Raw genomic sequence first — 18,842 nt, 5'->3', positions numbered from 1 at the left:
TGGGGATTTCTGAACCGGTACAAGAGAGCAGCCGCTCCATAACTTTCAAAATAAGAATCGTAACATTTTATAATCAGGTTACTTAAAATGTGTTGGGGTCAAAAGTGTCGGTCAGAGCCATAATGTTTCTTCAAACTGTGACAAAGGTTATGAAAGAAGTTGACAACTTTTCAGGTTTAAAACAAATTAAGCTCTATGAACAACATCTGTGACACACTTATAATGGCAGGGAATGGGGCCAATTTTTGGAGAGTAGAAATGTTTAGCTTATGATTTTATAAAAGCACTACCATTAATATTCGGTTAAAACGTGTGTATTATTTGAGCTGTAAAACTGTTCTTGTCATTTTTATGGTTGTTTTAAGGGGGTTTAGTTGTTGTCATGGCAAAGAAGTACTTTTAAAGTACTGATATGAAATGCATTAAGTGTTTTTTTACTTAAAAAAATATATGATCAATAAGTTATAACAACATATGTTTTTACATTGCTTTAACTCACTGAAATAAGTTACGACATTTTTTTTATTACTTTTTTATAAGTTATACAAGATTAAAATAATTTTTTTAAGTCACTTTAATGTAATTGAAGTTGAAATTACTTATACATCCACGTTGATTGTACTTGTGGGAAAGTGGGACATTTGTACATCTTTAAATGTAATTTCCGAATTAACTTCTACTGTCTTTGAAACATAAATATACATTAAATACACTTTAATGTAACTTCTATTGTGCCTTGTTTATCATGCATTAAAATATATTTGTAATTACACATTGTAGGATGAAGTTGCAATTTAGTACATTTTATATATAATATTGAATAACACACTACAGTTAAAGTTATAATCAAGTGCTTTACATGTGCTTTAGTATGTTAGTCTTTACATGTGCTTTAGTATGTTAGTCAACACATCAAAATAAGTGCACTTCTTTAAAACACGACAGAATATTATTAAAACAATGTTTTAAAATGTGCTTTAAAGTCAAACTTTTAATTACAAATTGAACAAAGTGCACTTAAGTGTGTAAAGAAACACGAAAAGTGCACATGAAAAGTGAACATCACATGAAAGTGAACTCTCTCTAAGTGCCCTTACTGTAAGTGGCATTTCATTTCATTAATATTATCTGCAAGTAAAGATGTACATTATGCAATGAAAAAATATACTTTTAAGATTTGGAGTACCCTACAAGTGCACATTCAATACAATTAAGCGCACTCCCTTTCACATGGGCTTCACTGTTTATTAAAAATGAAATTAATACAATTAGATGTATTAAATTAACTTTTATGGCAATCAACATTATGCCACAAATGCTGTTGATTGAACCTGGAAAATTCCTCAACAGGTTTGAGTTCAAACTTAAACAAATGATCAAACACAAAGAACAGCCCACACAATGTGTTTACAGCATTTGATGTATCTATCAGATTTTGTTAATCTTATGACACTACAAACTACATTATATTGTCTTGTTCTATTATTTAGATGCTGGCGTTCATACACAGTGCAATCCAGACACTTAAGACCTTCTTCCTCTCCTTGTGTGACAGACTTCTCACTGAAAGCAAGGTTAGGTGACATCTGGGCAACATCATGTGTGTGAGAGAGCAGCCCCAGACGCAAAAGGCAGAGGGTGCGGCCTCAGTCTGTGAGCTGAATCCCTCAGCTGCAAAACATATACAGCGAAACATATACAGACAGTATGTGCGGCTGTATCGCTTTATTGTTTTAAGTTCTGGTTCCGGCCTGTTTGTTTGCTGGAAAGTTTAGTCTATGCCTTGCTGCCATGTGCAGAGTTGAACTAGTGACAATGAATGCCTCTATTTACTCCCCAGATGTGTGGATGAAATGTTAGTGCAGTTTTGCCCTCTAGTGGTGACTGTGAATAAAGCACATCTTTCTATCTATCTATCTATCTATCTATCTATCTATCTATCTATCTATCTATCTGTCTATCTATCGGTCTGTCTATCTGTCTGTCTGATATCTGTCTGTCTGTCTGTCTGTCTGTCTGTCTGTCTGTCTATCTATCTATCTATCTATCTATCTATCGGTCTGTCTATCTGTCTGTCTGATATCTGTCTGTCTATCTATCTATCTATCTATCTATCTATCTATCTATCTGTCTATCTATCGGTCTGTCTATCTGTCTGTCTGATATCTGTCTGTCTGTCTATCTATCTATCTATCTATCTATCTATCTATCTATCTATCTATCGGTCTGTCTATCTGTCTGTCTGATATCTGTCTGTCTGTCTGTCTGTCTGTCTGTCTGTCTGTCTATCTATCTATCTATCTATCTATCTGTCTATCTATCGGTCTGTCTATCTGTCTGTCTGATATCTGTCTGTCTGTCTGTCTGTCTATCTATCTATCTATCTATCTATCGGTCTGTCTATCTGTCTGTCTGATATCTGTCTGTCTGTCTGTCTGTCTGTCTATCTATCTATCTATCTGTCTGTCTGTCTGTCTGTCTGTCTGTCTGTCTGTCTATCTATCTATCTATCTATCCTTCTATCTATCTGTCTGTCTGTCTGTCTGTCTGTCTGTCTATCTGTCTGTCTGTCTGTCTGTCTGTCTGTCTGTCTGTCTGTCTGTCTGTCTGTCTGTCTGTCTGTCTGTCTGTCTGTCTGTCTGTCTATCTATCTGTCTGTCTGTCTGTCTGTCTGTCTGTCTATCTATCTATCTGTCTGTCTGTCTGTCTGTCTGTCTGTCTGTCTGTCTGTCTGTCTGTCTATCTATCTGTCTGTCCGCTATCTATCTGTCTGTCCGCTATCTATCTATCTGTCCGCTATCTATCTATCTATCTATCTATCTATCTATCTATCTATCTATCTATCTATCTATCTATCTATCTATCTATCTATCTATCTATCTATCTATCTATCTATCTATCGGTCTGTCTATCTGTCTATCTATCTATCTGTCTATCTGTCTGTCTGTCTGTCTGTCTGTCTGTCTGTCTGTCTGTCTGTCTGTCTGTCTATCTGTCTGTCCGCTATCTATCTATCTATCTATCTATCTATCTATCTATCTATCTATCTATCTATCTATCTATCTATCTATCTATCTATCTATCTATCTATCTATCTATCTATCTATCTCTCTATCCATCTATCTATCCATCTATCTATCCATCTATCTATCCGTCTATCTCTCTGTCTATCTATCTATCCGTCTATCTATCTATCCATCTATCCATCTATCCGTCTATCTATCTATCTACAGTATCTAACGGTCTATCTGTCCATCCATCCATCCATCCATCCATCTGTCACACACACACACACACACACACACATATATATATTTACACTGCGTGTTTCTTGAGCAGAAGCTCATCATATTAGAATGATTTCTGAAGGATCATGTGACACTGAAGTAATGATGCTGATTCTGGTTAAAAAAAAAAAGTCAGTGCAAACAGCCTGTTTCTGTTTTTGTACACAAGTACAGTACATACACACATAGTCACACAGTCACACACAAAGTGTGATCAGCTGAAAGCAACGGTGTGCAGATTGCAGACCATCTGCTCACTATTCTCCTGATTATCAAAGTTGAGGGTTGCATTTTCAGTTCATGCTTATGCTTTGATTGTGAGCATTGCACATTATTAAAAATATCCCATCAAACCTTTATGAATCCTGCATAGATGCTGTGCAGTGCATTTTGATCATTATTACTATCATTGCACAATAACCATTACAAGTCTGCACACTAGGAAGCCTGGAGATTATGCCAGCACAGATTTGGCATTACGCCTGTTCTTTGGCTTTACCTTATATAAATAGAGTGGCAGTGTTTGAAAACAGGCTCGTCTCTCTGTGTTCAATCCGTGACTGTTTTACAGTACACTAGATTGTGCTGGGACTCTCTCTCTTTTTCTTTTTCAAAATATATTGACTTTAAATGAACCCGTTTACTTGGTTGCTTTTGTCACAATACATTTTGTGTGGAAGTTTCTTATTTGTGGTGTAAATATGGAAGAGGCTGATGATGTTTGCAGGGGCTAGAACTAAATTGCTTTGGATTGCTTTTGGAAATTTTGCTTATAAGCTGTGCAGGTAATATTAATCATAATCCAATTTAGTTGGATTGTACTGAATATAACATTATGTATTGTTGTTGACGCAATAGTATGTTGGTTACAGAGTTCTCTTTTTAATGAATTCCTTGTTTTTGCTAACTCTATTAAAGCTTCCAGCTTAATGTCAGTTCAGAAAGCTCAGCCTGATGGATGGTTTCTAATGAAACACTTTCTAGTGTGTGGTTCAGATGGGGCAGAGGTCTCATTATGAAGTGTAAAATTTCACACTTTTAATGGAATGACACTTTAGGTGGTTGCACATTGCAGACAGCTGAAATGACTCGGGTGGGCCCGGGTGAGCATATGGGTAAACAGAGCTTAACCCTGACCTTTTTGTGTGGTTTCCGAAGTATTTTCCTCATTCATATTGTCCTTTTCAAAAATAAAAAAAGACAAGAAACAAACCAATCAGCCCCAAGATGAATCACAATAAGTACAATATAGAAAAAAGTTAAAAGGTTCAAGACTTTGTTCATTTAGAATTATCGCATTGCAAATAAAAACAAATTATAAATTGATTATAAATATAAAAACAATATATTTTTAAGGTCATTGCAAAATCAATATATCAGTTTTTTAAGAGTATGGGGTATTTGTGGGGTATTGTAGTTCTTTATTAGGATTTTTTATTTATTTTTATTTTAGACATGTATATCATCAGTTAACAACCTCACAGCTTTTATTGTTAAAAATTGATTTCTCTGCGAAGACCTTACTGTTGCACACTGAGTTCATGCAGCCACATCATTTCTGATGTGAATACTGAGAGAAAGCTATGTTTGCAGGTTCAATCTAGACTGTAAACACTTCAGAATGTATAACTCACTCCTCATTGACCTTATGCAGCTTTGAAGACTCAGACCACTGAACGGATGTACTTGCATGTTATTGTACCTAACGAGCCACGCTCTGTGTGTTTTACAGAATAAAAGCAGACACACAGGCCAGTCCTGATGGCAGGCGCTTGGGGGTCAGCCTGCACTGGACTCTGGCTCTAGCAGCCCATTGGGCCCTCACTTCAACTCTGAACATTTCACAGGTCAGTGAGCACACACGCACACACACACACACACACACACAATATTGTTTCACAATATTACTGATGGCACTGGATAGACTTCACTGACTTTATCTCAACTTAATGATATTTTCTATTGCCTAACCGCACCCCTACCTACCAATCACAGAAATATGCGCAAAACACTATATTTTAATAAAAACATAATTTTGCTGATTTATATGCTTTTCAATAGTGGTGACCAGTAAAATGTCCTCACTAGTCGAGTCGGGTGTCATAATTGGGTGTCATATAACTTTGGTCATCAAAAGTAGTTAACCTGTTAAGCTGCAACCCCACTTTTGAAAAATCCCCAGAAATGACATACCCAAACTGAAACAGATACAGTTCATGAACCCTTTGCATTAAAAGCACAAGTATGATCTCATTTGAAAGCTGACACCTGGCAGTTTATTGTAAATGTAGAATTAATTATTGTCATAATGACAAAAATTGTTATAAATAGCTTCAAAGTTTTGTAAAATTATTAGAAATTAATTTTTATGAAACATCCTCATGAAAATAAAATTGAAGTTGGCACTGGAGCAATCTAGAAATGCACTACAGCTAAAGCCATATGTCTAAACATTCTATGTTTAAAATCTGAAGATAATAAGTCCAAAACTCTGTATTTAGTTAAATGTTTTTCACGACCATGTCATGTGACTTTATTTTGATTTGACGCTAAAATGCTACTGATGTTTATTGTCATCTTCTAACCATCTATCCAGTATATTGTCTCTATTGTTTTGTGGTGCAGACGATCCCCATTCAGTCTCAGTCTCCCCCTGCACACATTCTCACCTCTCCAGCCTGGTTATGGCTCGAAATATGCATTTCTTTTGTCTGCATTATAGCTACTAACGACTGGCTATTCACAGGCTATTCATAGGGTTTCAGTCCCTAATTTCTTTTCTCAAAGTTTACCTCACATTTTAAACTGTATCAAATGCATTTCTTGAATAAAGACACATTTCAGGTAGCATTCAAAAAATAATAAAAGTATAACTTCTAGGTAGCAGGTGCACCTAGGGCTAGCTAGCATGTTAGCTTAGCACACCATCAATACACGACAATTTATGAGATTAAAACCATGTTTGTGCTCTAAACTTACTTTTTAACGCACGTTGAGTATTTTAAATAATCTTCTGTGATCTAATTTGGCTTCAGATAAAAAAAATCAGACAGAAAATATACTATTGGATAGTGTTCTGCACAATGATAGTCTATATAGATTAGCATTACATTATAAATATTATCTATTATTATGAAAATACCTGGCATGGCTTGAAAAACACAGGTAACTCAAATATCAGTGCAATCATCTTTATTGTCTTCAAACCATCTTTATCATCTTTACAGCGCGATCTCTTGTTAGCTTTGTGTGTATCAGTGACGTCCTGGAATGTCACATGATCATGGCTCTTCTTCATGTTCTATATATGGACTATTATTGTGCATGTAGCGCCCTCAGGCTATTGGTATGAATTAAAAAACACAGTATCGGAATACCAAATGCTCATAAAGATTACATCGACGCATTTGGGTATAAATTCAATAAATATTATTCCTGTCTATAGAAATATGATGTAAATCTATGAGAATCTATCAATATTTCTCCAAATCTGCACATTTTTGAGCTAAAGCCCTGAGGGACGTTGTTTTGTGTATCGCTGTCATGACGACAGCACGGAGTTTTTTATGAATGAAAGCGGCTGACGCGCATAATTCATATTAAAGGTATCGACTCATTTTTTCATTTCATAACTCCTGACACAAATGAAGACATAACTGTCACTATGAGTTTCTCAGAATACAATAGTGGTCAAATACTGAAACTTGAGTATTACAGTGCTATGCATAAGTTTAGACACCCATGCTAAAGTTGACTAAAAAGAGGAATAAAAAATCATCTTTTGGGAATTGAACTTAATGCCTTAATTTAAAAAATTAGGAAAAATCCAACCTTTAAGGACACCAATTTTCTTTGTGAATGAATAATGTATCGTCAATAAATAAATGTTCTTCCTTAAAATACAGGGTGCATAAGTTTGGACACCACTATGTTAAATTCCCATAGAGGCAGGCAGATTTTTATTTTTAAAGGCCAGTTACTTCATGGATCCCGGATACTATGCATCCTGATAAAGTTCCCTTGGCCCCTGGAATTAAAATAGCCCCACATCATCACATAGCCTTCACCATACCTAGAGATTGGCATGGTTTTATTTCAGTTAGCCTAATAGCTAGTTTGATTTGCATTGAGAGATGATCTTATGGAAAGTACCCCATGCCAATCTCTAGGTATGGTGAAGGCTATGTGATGATGTGGGGCTATTTTAATTACAAAGGCCAAGGGAACTTTATCAGGATGCATAGTATCCTAAACAAAAAAAAGAAAAAAATACTTAAAAATAAAAATCTGCCTGCCTCTATGGGAATTTAACATAGGGGTGTCCAAACTTATGCACCCTGTATTTTAAGGAAGAACATTTATTTATTTACAATACATTATTCATTCACAAAGAAAATTTGTGTCCTTAAAGGTTGGATTTTTCCTAATTTTTTAAATTAAGGCATTAAGTTCAATTTCCAAAAGATGATTTTTTATTCCTCTTTTTAGTCAACTTTAGCATGGGTGTCTAAACTTATGCATAGCACTGTATATCTTTTTAATTATGTATAGTTTGTCAAGGTATAACATTAAATCTGATAGTAATTTTGAATTAAATAAATAAATAACGCTTCAGTGCGCGGGCGTACTGGCAACGGTTAACAGGTTAAACAAGTACACGCTCACACACACGCACAGACACACATTCACACACACATACACAGAGAGAGAGAGAGTGTCTGGAATGCATAATGTTAAAAAAGAATTCTAATTTTATTAAAAGACATGGTAATACTTTATTTTAAGGTGACGTAGTTACACATTACTACATGTAGTTCCTACAGTTATAACTAGGGGTGGGGGAAAAAAACTATTCTTACTGGTCCTGCCGTACCCCCCAACATCGATCACCCGGAAGCGATACTTCGCATCCACAACTGCAAGCAGAATGATGGAGAACGTTCCCTTGTAGTTGTGGAACTGGGATCTTGAGTTGGGGGGGTGCCTTCAGCACCACATGCTTCCCATCCACCGCTCCAACGCACAGAGGGAAGTTCCACCGCTCCTGAAATCCCTCTGCGATGGACCTCCAGTCATCCGTGGTGGGCACAGCCATGTAGCCCTCCACAAGGCAGTCCAAGATGGCAGTCACTACCTGGGCAACGATCTGGCACACTGTGGAGACACCAACCCTGTAGCTGGACGCTATCGTCCTGAATGAGTGCCCAGTGGCAAGAAACCTAAAAAACATTGTTATAAATATTATTACAAGTACACTTGTAGTTACATATTCAACTATACAATCAACAGGTATACTATTAAATGGTTTATGGCATATTAAAATGCCAATAATCAAGCACTTCATATAGACAATAATCAAGCACTACATATTGCTTACAGATAGAGATATTTAATTTCTAGGTTAATGTCTAGGTTATAGCAGTGTATCACTAGAAAGATCACTGTGTTTATACAGAGAAACATGACAGTATCACGTCTGCCAAGAGAATATTTTAACTTCTAGGTTAATGTCTAACGTTAGGTTATAGCAGTTAACTGAGTATCACTAGAAAGAGCACCAACAGTGGTACCCGTACCACAGTTTAAAAAAACATTGATAGCATAGCATATGTTAGCATATTGAATATACTGTATTTAAAATATCATATACATTTACTAACCGAAGACAGATGGACAGGCGCTCCGCAGCTGGGATAGAGCGCCTGTAGTTGGTGTCCTGGAGGGTGATCCTCGCTCCGATGCGGGACAGCAGGTCATCGAACTGGCCGCGGGACAGGCGGAAGTACCGCTGAAAGCGGCCGTCATCCAGGCACAGCTCCTGGAGCAAGTGGTGAAACTCGCCAAACTGGGTTCGCCTCCGAAGGGTCTGGTGGACCCAAATACGGCGACGGGATACGATGATCCCTACGCCGCTGTTCTGCTCTCCAGAGCAAATACAGAGCGGTGACTCTCTCGATAAATGATCGATCAACATCAGACATCTTGTAAAAAGATGGCCGCCAACGGGTTTCGAAACTTTTGAAACTTTCGCCTCTGACGCACGTAAATTTCGCTTCAAACTTTTTTTTACGCGTGTCAATTTCGCTCTTGACGCGCGAATGGACACAATGTGGTCAAGCGTATAACTAGACGCGGCAGGCGCGAATTTGACGCGCTATTCGCGTCCGGTGTGAACGCACAGTAAAGCGGACATGCAGTGCACAGACAGTCTGTGGCGTGCGCATAACAGAGACACATGATGGCTGAGCGCCAAATTCTAACGGCACCCTCTTCGTTAAAAGCTAACGTATGGAAAATTGGCAATTTCATTGTGACCAATTTAGTATTTTTTGTATGAGAGCTGCTTTCTGTATTGTTTAGTTTTCACATCAATATGCTGTAAACCGATCTGTTATACGTACGTTATACTGCCCTCCACAGTCACAGTGTGCATCAGTGCAATGCCAGTCACAAAAAGTTACATTTTGACTGATCACTGCAGATGTTCATTCACTTTTTTTGTATAAGCTGTTTCTGATTGTGGTATACAGCAAATCATTTCAAGTCATAACTCTTTATTATTTAGTTGTGTATAAGAGCGGCTTTGTATGTTATTAATTATTCAGAATATGAGTAAGTCCACAAGCATTATGTTTGTATGAAAGCTGCTGGTACATCACTATATTTTTGAACGAAAACTGTTTGTGATTTTGCACACATTTATTTTCCTGTTGGTTCTTAGCAATGTTGGGACATATGCTGGCAAATGTAACCTTACAGCTGACTAGCCAAATCACTTCCATTTGTTTTATTAATAAAATGAATATAGGAAGTATTGGAAGTAAATTCTTTATGGGTCATCATAAATACTTTGTTTTAAATGTACCAAGTAGTCACACACACAAAAAAAGAAAAGATGCATCGATAATCGTTACCCTCTGAATCGTAATCGAATCAAATCGTGAGTTGCCTAGAGAGTCCCACCCCTAGTTATAACAGTAAATTATGCATAATTGTAAGTAACTTACCTCAAAACAAACCCTTACCATAACTCTTTAGCAAGTACATGTAGTTAATTATTATTACTCTGTACTCATTTGAGTAAGTACAATGCAACTATGTCACCTTAAAATAAAGTGCAACCAAAGACATTAACACTATTATCCAGCAAAGCCGCATTGACCAAAGTGAAAGTAAAGACATTTATATTGTTACAAATTTTTTTTTCTTTTAAACAATGCTATTCTTTAGAACAACAACATAATCAATGTTTCTAGATCATCAAATCATCATATTAGAATGATTTCTGAAGGATCATGTGACACTGAAGACTGGAGTAATGATGCTAAAAAATTCAGCTTTGATCACAGGAATAAATTACATTTTAACATATATTCACATAGAAAACAGCTATTTTAGATTATAATTATTTTTCACAATATACATTTTTTGTGTGTATTTTTGAGCGAATAAATGCAGCCTTGGTAAATCTTCTTTCGAAAACCCTACCAACCGCCAACATTAAATGGTAGTGTAAATATAATTTATCAAAAGTTATTTAATTTATTTATTCTGATTTTGGTTTTCTTAATAATCATTAAAATAATCTCAATGTAAAAAGAAAAAAAAAGAAAAGAAAATATTGATGGCCTTAAAACATTCTCATTCCTCATTTTCTTTTTTCTAAATATTTCCTATTTTTTCCTTTCGATTTTCGGGTGAAATATGCCCTAGACACGTTCGACAGGTTTCGTGAAAATTACACTGATGCCAGATTCTTCCATGCATAGCTCAGTAATATCTTCAGTATGAGCAGGGTATTTTTCCTGCTGCCCTTTTAACCAGTCAGGAATCCAGGCCACCTTACAAACAGAAAGTGTTTCTAATAACTTGAAAAAATGAATAAGCACACTTCCATGACAATGATTGTTTTTGTCTCTTTGCCAGCAGGACGAGTGCCCATGAGGTCGTTGACGCTGGTCCTGCTCGTCCTGATCAGCATCCAGGCTGCACTCATCATGGGAGGCCACACCCAGGCGCAGGGGCCAGCCAATCAGCACGCAGCAGCACGACACTCCCCCAGGCCTCACGGCCAATCCAAGCAGGACTCGCATTATGAAGACCAAATCCCCACCGTGGACCCCAAACTCTTCAACAAGCGCCGCTACCGCTCACCTCGCGTGCTGTTCAGCGACGTGGTCCCTACGGAAAATGAAACGGGAGGCCCCAAACGCCCACGTGTCCGGCGGAAGGCTAACGACTTCTTGCATCGCGGCGAGTACTCGGTGTGCGACAGCGAAGAGCACTGGGTCGGCAACCTGACCCGTGCCACAGACTTAGCGGGCAATGAAGTCACGGTGCTGCCACACGTTCGCATCAACAACGTCGTGAAGAAGCAACTCTTCTACGAAACCACATGCCGCGTGTCGAAACCCGTCGGGGCCCCCAAGCCAGGTCAAGGAGCCAGCGGCGTTAAAGCTGGAACCTCTAGCTGTCGTGGGATTGACAACCGGCACTGGAACTCGTATTGCACCAACACGCACACCTATGTGCGCGCGCTAACAACCTACAAAAACCAGATCGCCTGGAGGTTCATCCGAATCAACGCCGCTTGCGTGTGCGTGCTCAGCCGCAACTCATGGAGGCATTGAGTGATGTATTGACTGGTGTCTCAGCCAACCCACTGCAGCCTCCTGTCGCAAGCCCCTCCCACCCGTCAATGATAACGTCGGTACTGGTGATCCGAGACTCCGCCCCTTTTCTGTTCTGCTCATGACATCACAACCCACTCCCCTCCTACCCTACCTCACTCTGTAAATTATTGGTTGTTTAAGTTATGAGGACTGCATGACATATTTATATAGTTTATACGGTCAGAATATAAATATAAATATATATATATATATATATATATGTGTATATACAGTATACATAAAGCAAGCTTTTGTTGTGTTGTTGATGCTCTTATTTATTAAAACACCTCACTACAGTATGTCAACGCAAGACTATTTCTGTCGTAATCTCATTCAATGATCATTCAAACTTATGTTTTGAACAAAAGCAGTTAATTAAGTGCAAAGCCTAACTATTTTACGAGACGCAAATTTCTTATGAATTTGTATGAAAAAGCATGAAGGTCCACCCATAAACAATCGTCAGCAAAGGCATAAGCGGATTTTGCGCAAATGTACAAATGAGATTATGCAAATTCAGATGAATTGGCCACCAATTCACCAAAACGTAAAGATAGTTCAGAATTACTATGAGATTGTGTTGGATATGGAAGCTTGTTTCCGCTACAGAATAAAACAGTTTAAAAGATAATTGTGACTTTTTTTATCCCACAATTCAGACTTCTTTTCTCAGAATTGCAAGTTTATATTTCGCAATTCTGACTCTTTTTTTTTTTTTGCAATTGATTTATCTCACAGTTCTGACTTTTTTTCTCAGAATTGCGAGATATAAAGTCACAATTGCAAGTTATAAAGTCACAATTGCGAGGAAAAAAAGTCAGAATTGTGAGTTAAAAAGTCGCAATTACCTTTTTTTAATTCAGTGGTGGCAGAAAGCTTCCATAGTTTGAAGAGTTGCATACAGACTCAATTTAACCTTCATTTTGTGAATAACTTAAGTCTTGAGTGTGCTATTTATTATTTGTTTTTATAAATGTTATACTTTTTATTAAATCTATGATTAAAGATTGAAGTGTTGGAGTGTTTCACAAGTAGGATGCTTTATTATTAAGGTGTGGAAAGAGTCGATGTTTGCAAATTAGATTGCATCAAATGCTAGTTCTAGCGGAATTTGTCTCTGTTTGAAGAATACCATCATATATTGTTCTTCTTGACCTCAAATCACGTAGCTACTCTAATCCATAGAGTATCCTCTAATACTCTAATGCCTATAGTCTTCTTACATTCTGCCATATTGAGCGTGATTTCAAATATTCTCTGCATGCTACAGTCTCCCTTTGTGAAGAAGAAATGCACATAATTCTATTGAATTTGCACTTGTAGTGCATTTTAAACCTTAAAAGTATATTTGGGAAGAAATTTTTTTTACTTAAGATAATATAATATTTCTCAAATAAAAGCCCAAATAATGTTCATTTTATTTTTCAACATACTTAAGTACACTTTGAAATAATGTCAAATTAAATGTTTTGTTTTAAAGCACATTTTAAATTATGTTTTAATAATCTTTACTGCTGCTTTAAAGAAGTACACTTATTTTGATGTGTTGACTATAACATACTAAAGCACATGTAAAGCACTAGCATTTAACTGTGTTATTAAATATTACATGTAAAGTAAATATATTTTAAATGTACTAAATTGCACTTTCATCATTACAACTGTGCAATTACAAATATATTTAAACACATGACATAAAAGTTTCAATAGAAATTACATTAAGGTATATTTGTTTACCATACATGCTTGTCAGTACATTCAGCAGTAACTTTAACCATATTTCAAAAATAAATAATTATGAAAATAAAGATGTACTTAAGTCCTTAAGTGGGACAAAGAGAACTCTAAAGTTCAACTAATTGCAGTTGATATAAACAATTTTTTTTTATTAAATGCAATTAAAATGCAATTAAGTGTCCGAAAACATTACATTCAGTTCCTCCTTTTAAAAAGTATGATAAATGGTACTTCTCTTTCACAAGGGTTTAGTTTGAAGCAGGAAAACAATTCCACAAATCCTTGTATTTTTTCCCTCTACATCTTTGCACTGAACCATACAACTGATACAGGTTGTTTGTCTGGTTACTTAGTCCCTATAAGCCAATCGGTTACATTGTACGGATAGCAGAATTCAGGTCACATACTTCCAGAACTGTTGGTGTTTGCCAAGAAAAGCACAGATGAGATGAATGAGAATGGCAACAGGTAGCTTTTCAGTAACAAACTTTAAACAGCTTAGCTTTAACACTATTCATTTGAGTATACTGCAAAAAAAAAAAAAAAAAAAATTTTTCCTGCCTTATTTGTAAGTACAATCAACTTGGAAGCTTAAGTAATTTCAACTTAAATTGCATTAAACTGACCTAAAATAAAAAAAAGTTGCAAAAAAAAGTTGAAAATTGCTTAACTCATTTAGCTGAATTAAAGCAATGTAAAAACATATGTTGTCATAACTTACTGATTATATAATGTTTTAAATGCAAATCTAGTATTGGAATATGAAGAATCTCATTTGGAAAATTATTACAGACTTTTGGCAACGTCCCATTGAAGTGTAAAATTTAAGTGAGTAGCTGTTTATAACCCATAGCAACAAATGTTTTTCTTGTACTGACAGATGTGCAAGGGTGTATCATAAGTTCATCCACTGACGTAGAGTTGGCACTCAAAAAAAAGCATCTCCCTGTCTGTTTCCCGCTCAGAAATGAATGTATTGCCTGGAATAGGCTACTAAGGGACTATCTGGGATCCCTCGTGTTCTTTCCTTTCCAATCCATGTTGGATCATAAAAATGAGCTCAAATAAATGAGACAAAACTTGCACTCATAGTGCAATCAGCCATGCAAGATGACCTGGAACGTCTGGCTGACATTTCAGGCTGGAATCTCACTCTGGATCCTTGGGTCACGTCAAGAAGATATACAATGGGGCAAAACAGATCGGCATTAATAGTGCATCTCCAGCTATAAAGGAGATCACATGTAAAGCAAAGCAGCTGTCTAGCTGTTGGTGAGGAGCACGCGCTGAACGGCATCTGGAATCGTGCATGGGCATCGTGAATTAATGAAGGTCCTGGCAGCAGTCTGTGAGAGACTGTCCCAACAAGAACATGTTTATGTTTTCTGATTACAGAGTTTAGACAGAGAGAGAAGAAGAGCATGGGAGAGAATATGTATGTGGGTCAGGTGGAGACCAAATGTCACCTTGATGATAGTAAAACCTGAAATCGCCTACATTGTGGAGACCGTCCAATGGTCATCTTGATAAAAAGGATTAAAAATGTCTCAATTAAAATCTAAAAATGGCAAACGGTTTATATGAGGCAGTCCTTTTTTTAGGAGGCAGAGCAAGAAAAATCAATCATTTTGCCAGACTGCTGTTGCATTCTTGCTTCATTGACGTGTCAAGTCAGCTAAGTGAAACAAAAGCAACACTTTATCATAGAGATATGTCAACACAATCAGCTGATTCATTGTCATTAGCAGTGTTGGGGGTAACGTATTAGAAGTAACTCGACATACGTAATCAGATTGCTTTTTTCAAGTAACAAGTAACGCATTATTTTTTCAATTCACAATAAAATACGTTACTTTTTCAAATAAGTTTTCCCATTTATTGACCGACAGCTCTCCTGTCCCCATATTGAGAGAAATCGTGAGTAAGTGCAGATGTGCGGTGTGTGTAAACATGATGATTACTGTACATCTAATGTGAGCATTACCTCATCTCACTTCTGCATTCCTCAAAATGAATACTGTGAATTGCAGATGCAGAATATTACGCAAATCTGCAATAATTAAATATCTTAAATAACACAAACATACTTAATGTATTTAATCCAGCCTGATCTTACGAAATGCGTCTCTATAGCACGCATTGTATTTATCGTGCATATGATACGCACTTTATGGCGTGTAATACCCACGTATCCCAGACCACCAATCCTACCCAAGGGGTTTACATATCATATGGGTATCATATGAACGTAAAAACTCATTTTCGCATATAAATTGCACGATAAACACAATGCGTGCTGTAGAGATGCATTTCATGAGATCGGGTTGATTTAATCTCACTTTATTAACCAATGTCTTTGCTTCTGACCTTTGATGATCCAGTTCAACCAAACTAATGTTGAACTCTCTTCTCCTGCATCCTATTCTGCGATCCAGAACGGCAGCACAGCTGAAAGGTTTGTTTGAGCTGCGACCTCTACTGTACAGGCGTGAATTTATATTTCCTTTATCCTGAGGCTCATTCATTTCACCTGTGGTTTGAAAGGGCCTTTACATTTGCCAAAAATATAACTTTTTTTGTAAATATAACTTTTGTGAGAAAAAGTAATGCAAACGTACTGTAACATTACGTTCCATAGAAAGTATTTACATAATGCAATATTACAACATTACTTTTAAAAGTAACTTTCCCTAACACTGGTTATTAGTTATTAATCAGCTGATGATGTTATTCAATGTCAGATACTTTTTACCAACAGTACAGTTCAAAAGTTGGTAAGACATTTTTAATGTTTAAAGTTTCTTGTGATCACCAAGACTTTTAATAAATAAATAAAAATACAGTAAAAACAGTAATATTGTGAAATATTATTACAATTTAAAATAACAGTTTTCTATCTGAATATATATCATAAAATGTAATTTATTCCTGTGATCAAAGCTGAATTTTCAGCATCATTACTCCAGTCCTCCAGAAATCATTCTGATATGATGATTTGATGCTCAAGAAACATTTCTTATTATTATCGATGTTGAAAACAGTTGAGCTGATTAATTTTCTTTGATGAATAAAAAGTTCAAAAGAACCGTATTTATTTTTAAATCTTACTGCCCCCAAACTTTTAAAGGGATACTCCACTTTTTTCGGAAATAAGCTCATTTTACATCTCCCCCAGAGTTAAACAGTTGAGTTTTACCGTTTTAGAATCCATTCAGCCGAACTCCGGGTCTGACGGTACCACTTTTAGCATAGCTTAGCATAGATCATTGACTCTGATGAGTCCAGTAGCATTTCTTTCAAAATGACCAAAGAGTTTCAATATTTTTCCTATTTAAAACTTGACTCTTCTGTAGTTAAACCGTGTACTAAGATCGACGGAAAATGAAAAGTTGCGATTTTCTAAGCCTATATGACTAGGAACTACTCTCATTCCAGCGTAATAATCAAGGAACTGTGTGGCTGTACCATGAGTGCAGCAGGCGTAATGATATGACGCAGCGCCTGAAAATAGTCCCCAGCTCGGTAACTTCTTCCAACGTGACCGGGACTAAGTTTGTCTAACCTATTAGACCTATTTTCAGGCGCTGCGTCATATCATTACGCCTGCTGCACCCATGGTACAGCCGCACAGTTCCTTGATTATTACGCTGGAATGAGAGTAGTTCCTAGTCATATAGGCTTAGAAAATCGCAACTTTTCATTTTCCGTCGATCTCAGTACACGGTTTAACTACAGAAGAGTCAAGTTTTAAATAGGAAAAATATTGAAACTCTTTGGTCATTTTGAAAGAAATGCTACTGGACTCATCAGAATCAATGATCTATGCTAAGCTATGCTAAAAGTGGTACTGTCAGACCCGGAGTTCGGCTGAATGGATTCTAAAACGGTAAAACTCAACTGTTTAACTCTGGGGGAGATGTAAAATGAGCATATTTCCGAAAAAAGTGGAGTATCCCTTTAAACAGTAGTGTGAACATAAAATTACCCTTAAAACGCATAAAGGTACAATATGTAGTTTTTTTTGCTTTAAAAATAGCAAAAATCACTATATCTATGTTATATATATTTTTTTAGTTGTGTACTTACATTATCCCGACTGTTTCCAACAACTTTCAAACCAGGAGAAATTTGTAATTTAATTCGAAGACACGTCCCGTTTCTTTATTTCCGTTTTGTAGCCATCAATGGCGTCATATCCGCGTTCTCCCTGGTTTCTGCTCGTACTGCCATAGCAACCAGAGCTATGAACCAGAGCCCTCTGATAGTAACCAAAGCGACAGACGCAGACAACTGTGTGGTTCGTAATGTCGATCTGCACGCTGTTGTTGTTTCGTTCAAACATTATGGACCATGGCAAGCAGACTATGGATAAAAAAGGAGAACTAAAACGAGAATCAATATCAGCGCGGTGTTTTCGAGATGCCGAGAGCTCCACGTCCGAGACTTCGACCGCTCCTACATGTACTTTATTAAACAGGTGAGCACATTTACATAAAACGAATCAATGTTATATAGTTCAACAATGATAAAATGTTAGAATATGATCTGTATGTTATTCTAATGTTGATCTAGCTTACTGCTAGTCTCATACAGACAAACTAACACATAGAATAACATACATTTCAACACATTCAAATGCAGTTTAGTGTGATAGTGTAATGTTAGACCAAGTGGAACAGCGCTGCGTTACCTCACAAGTTTAATTTGTCTAATAAACTGACCTGTGAGTAGTAATTCTGCACTTGCGTGTAGTTCGGTAGAATGAAATGTCCTTTTTCTTTTCCTTATTCCTTTTATATCCGTGGGACTCGCGTCGCGTGTGGAGCTGATAGCTGTCTCTTAGCAATCCCGACCTGCTTCATATCACAGTCATGATAAAAACATTGATGTATTCACTCATCCATAAACATTATTAGATCGGTCGGCTTGACGTTGACGACAAGATCCATAATTCTTAGCAAATGTTGCGTCATCAAACTACGCCTTTGTTATTGTAAGAGGTTAGCGACCCCTAGCGGCGAAAAAAATGACATATTGTACGTTTAATGAACTAACAACAACGAGTTAACATAACTTGATAAGGTGTTGTTATTGTTTCACTTAACTGACAGTTATATGTTAATTTAATGTTAATGTATAAGAGGGT

The 18,842-nt window shown here is 36.7% G+C and overlaps 1 protein-coding gene across 2 annotated transcripts in view; it reads left to right on the top strand.

Moving 5' to 3' along the window:
* The window catches only part of ngfa (nerve growth factor a (beta polypeptide)), a 41,874-nt gene extending 28,894 nt beyond the window's left edge, over positions 1–12,980 (top strand). The window contains exons 2-3 of one of the 2 annotated variants that reach the window (XM_084429025.1): positions 5,020–5,134; positions 11,217–12,980. In XM_084429025.1, the coding sequence (XP_084285151.1) occupies positions 11,228–11,917 (690 nt within the window). In that variant the 5' untranslated portion in view covers positions 5,020–5,134; positions 11,217–11,227 and the 3' untranslated portion in view covers positions 11,918–12,980. Of the gene's footprint in view, positions 1–5,019; positions 5,135–11,213 lie in introns of both variants that reach the window. The other variant, XM_084429026.1, reaches the window with a different exon arrangement.
* The last annotated feature ends 5,862 nt before the right edge of the window (positions 12,981–18,842 follow it).

This window comes from Rutilus rutilus (assembly GCF_951802725.1).
Source record: "Rutilus rutilus genome assembly, chromosome: 13".
NCBI classification, from domain to species: Eukaryota; Metazoa; Chordata; class Actinopteri; order Cypriniformes; family Leuciscidae; genus Rutilus; species Rutilus rutilus.
Note: the sequence above shows the minus strand (reverse complement) of the source record. Positions and strands in the feature narration are given on the sequence as shown.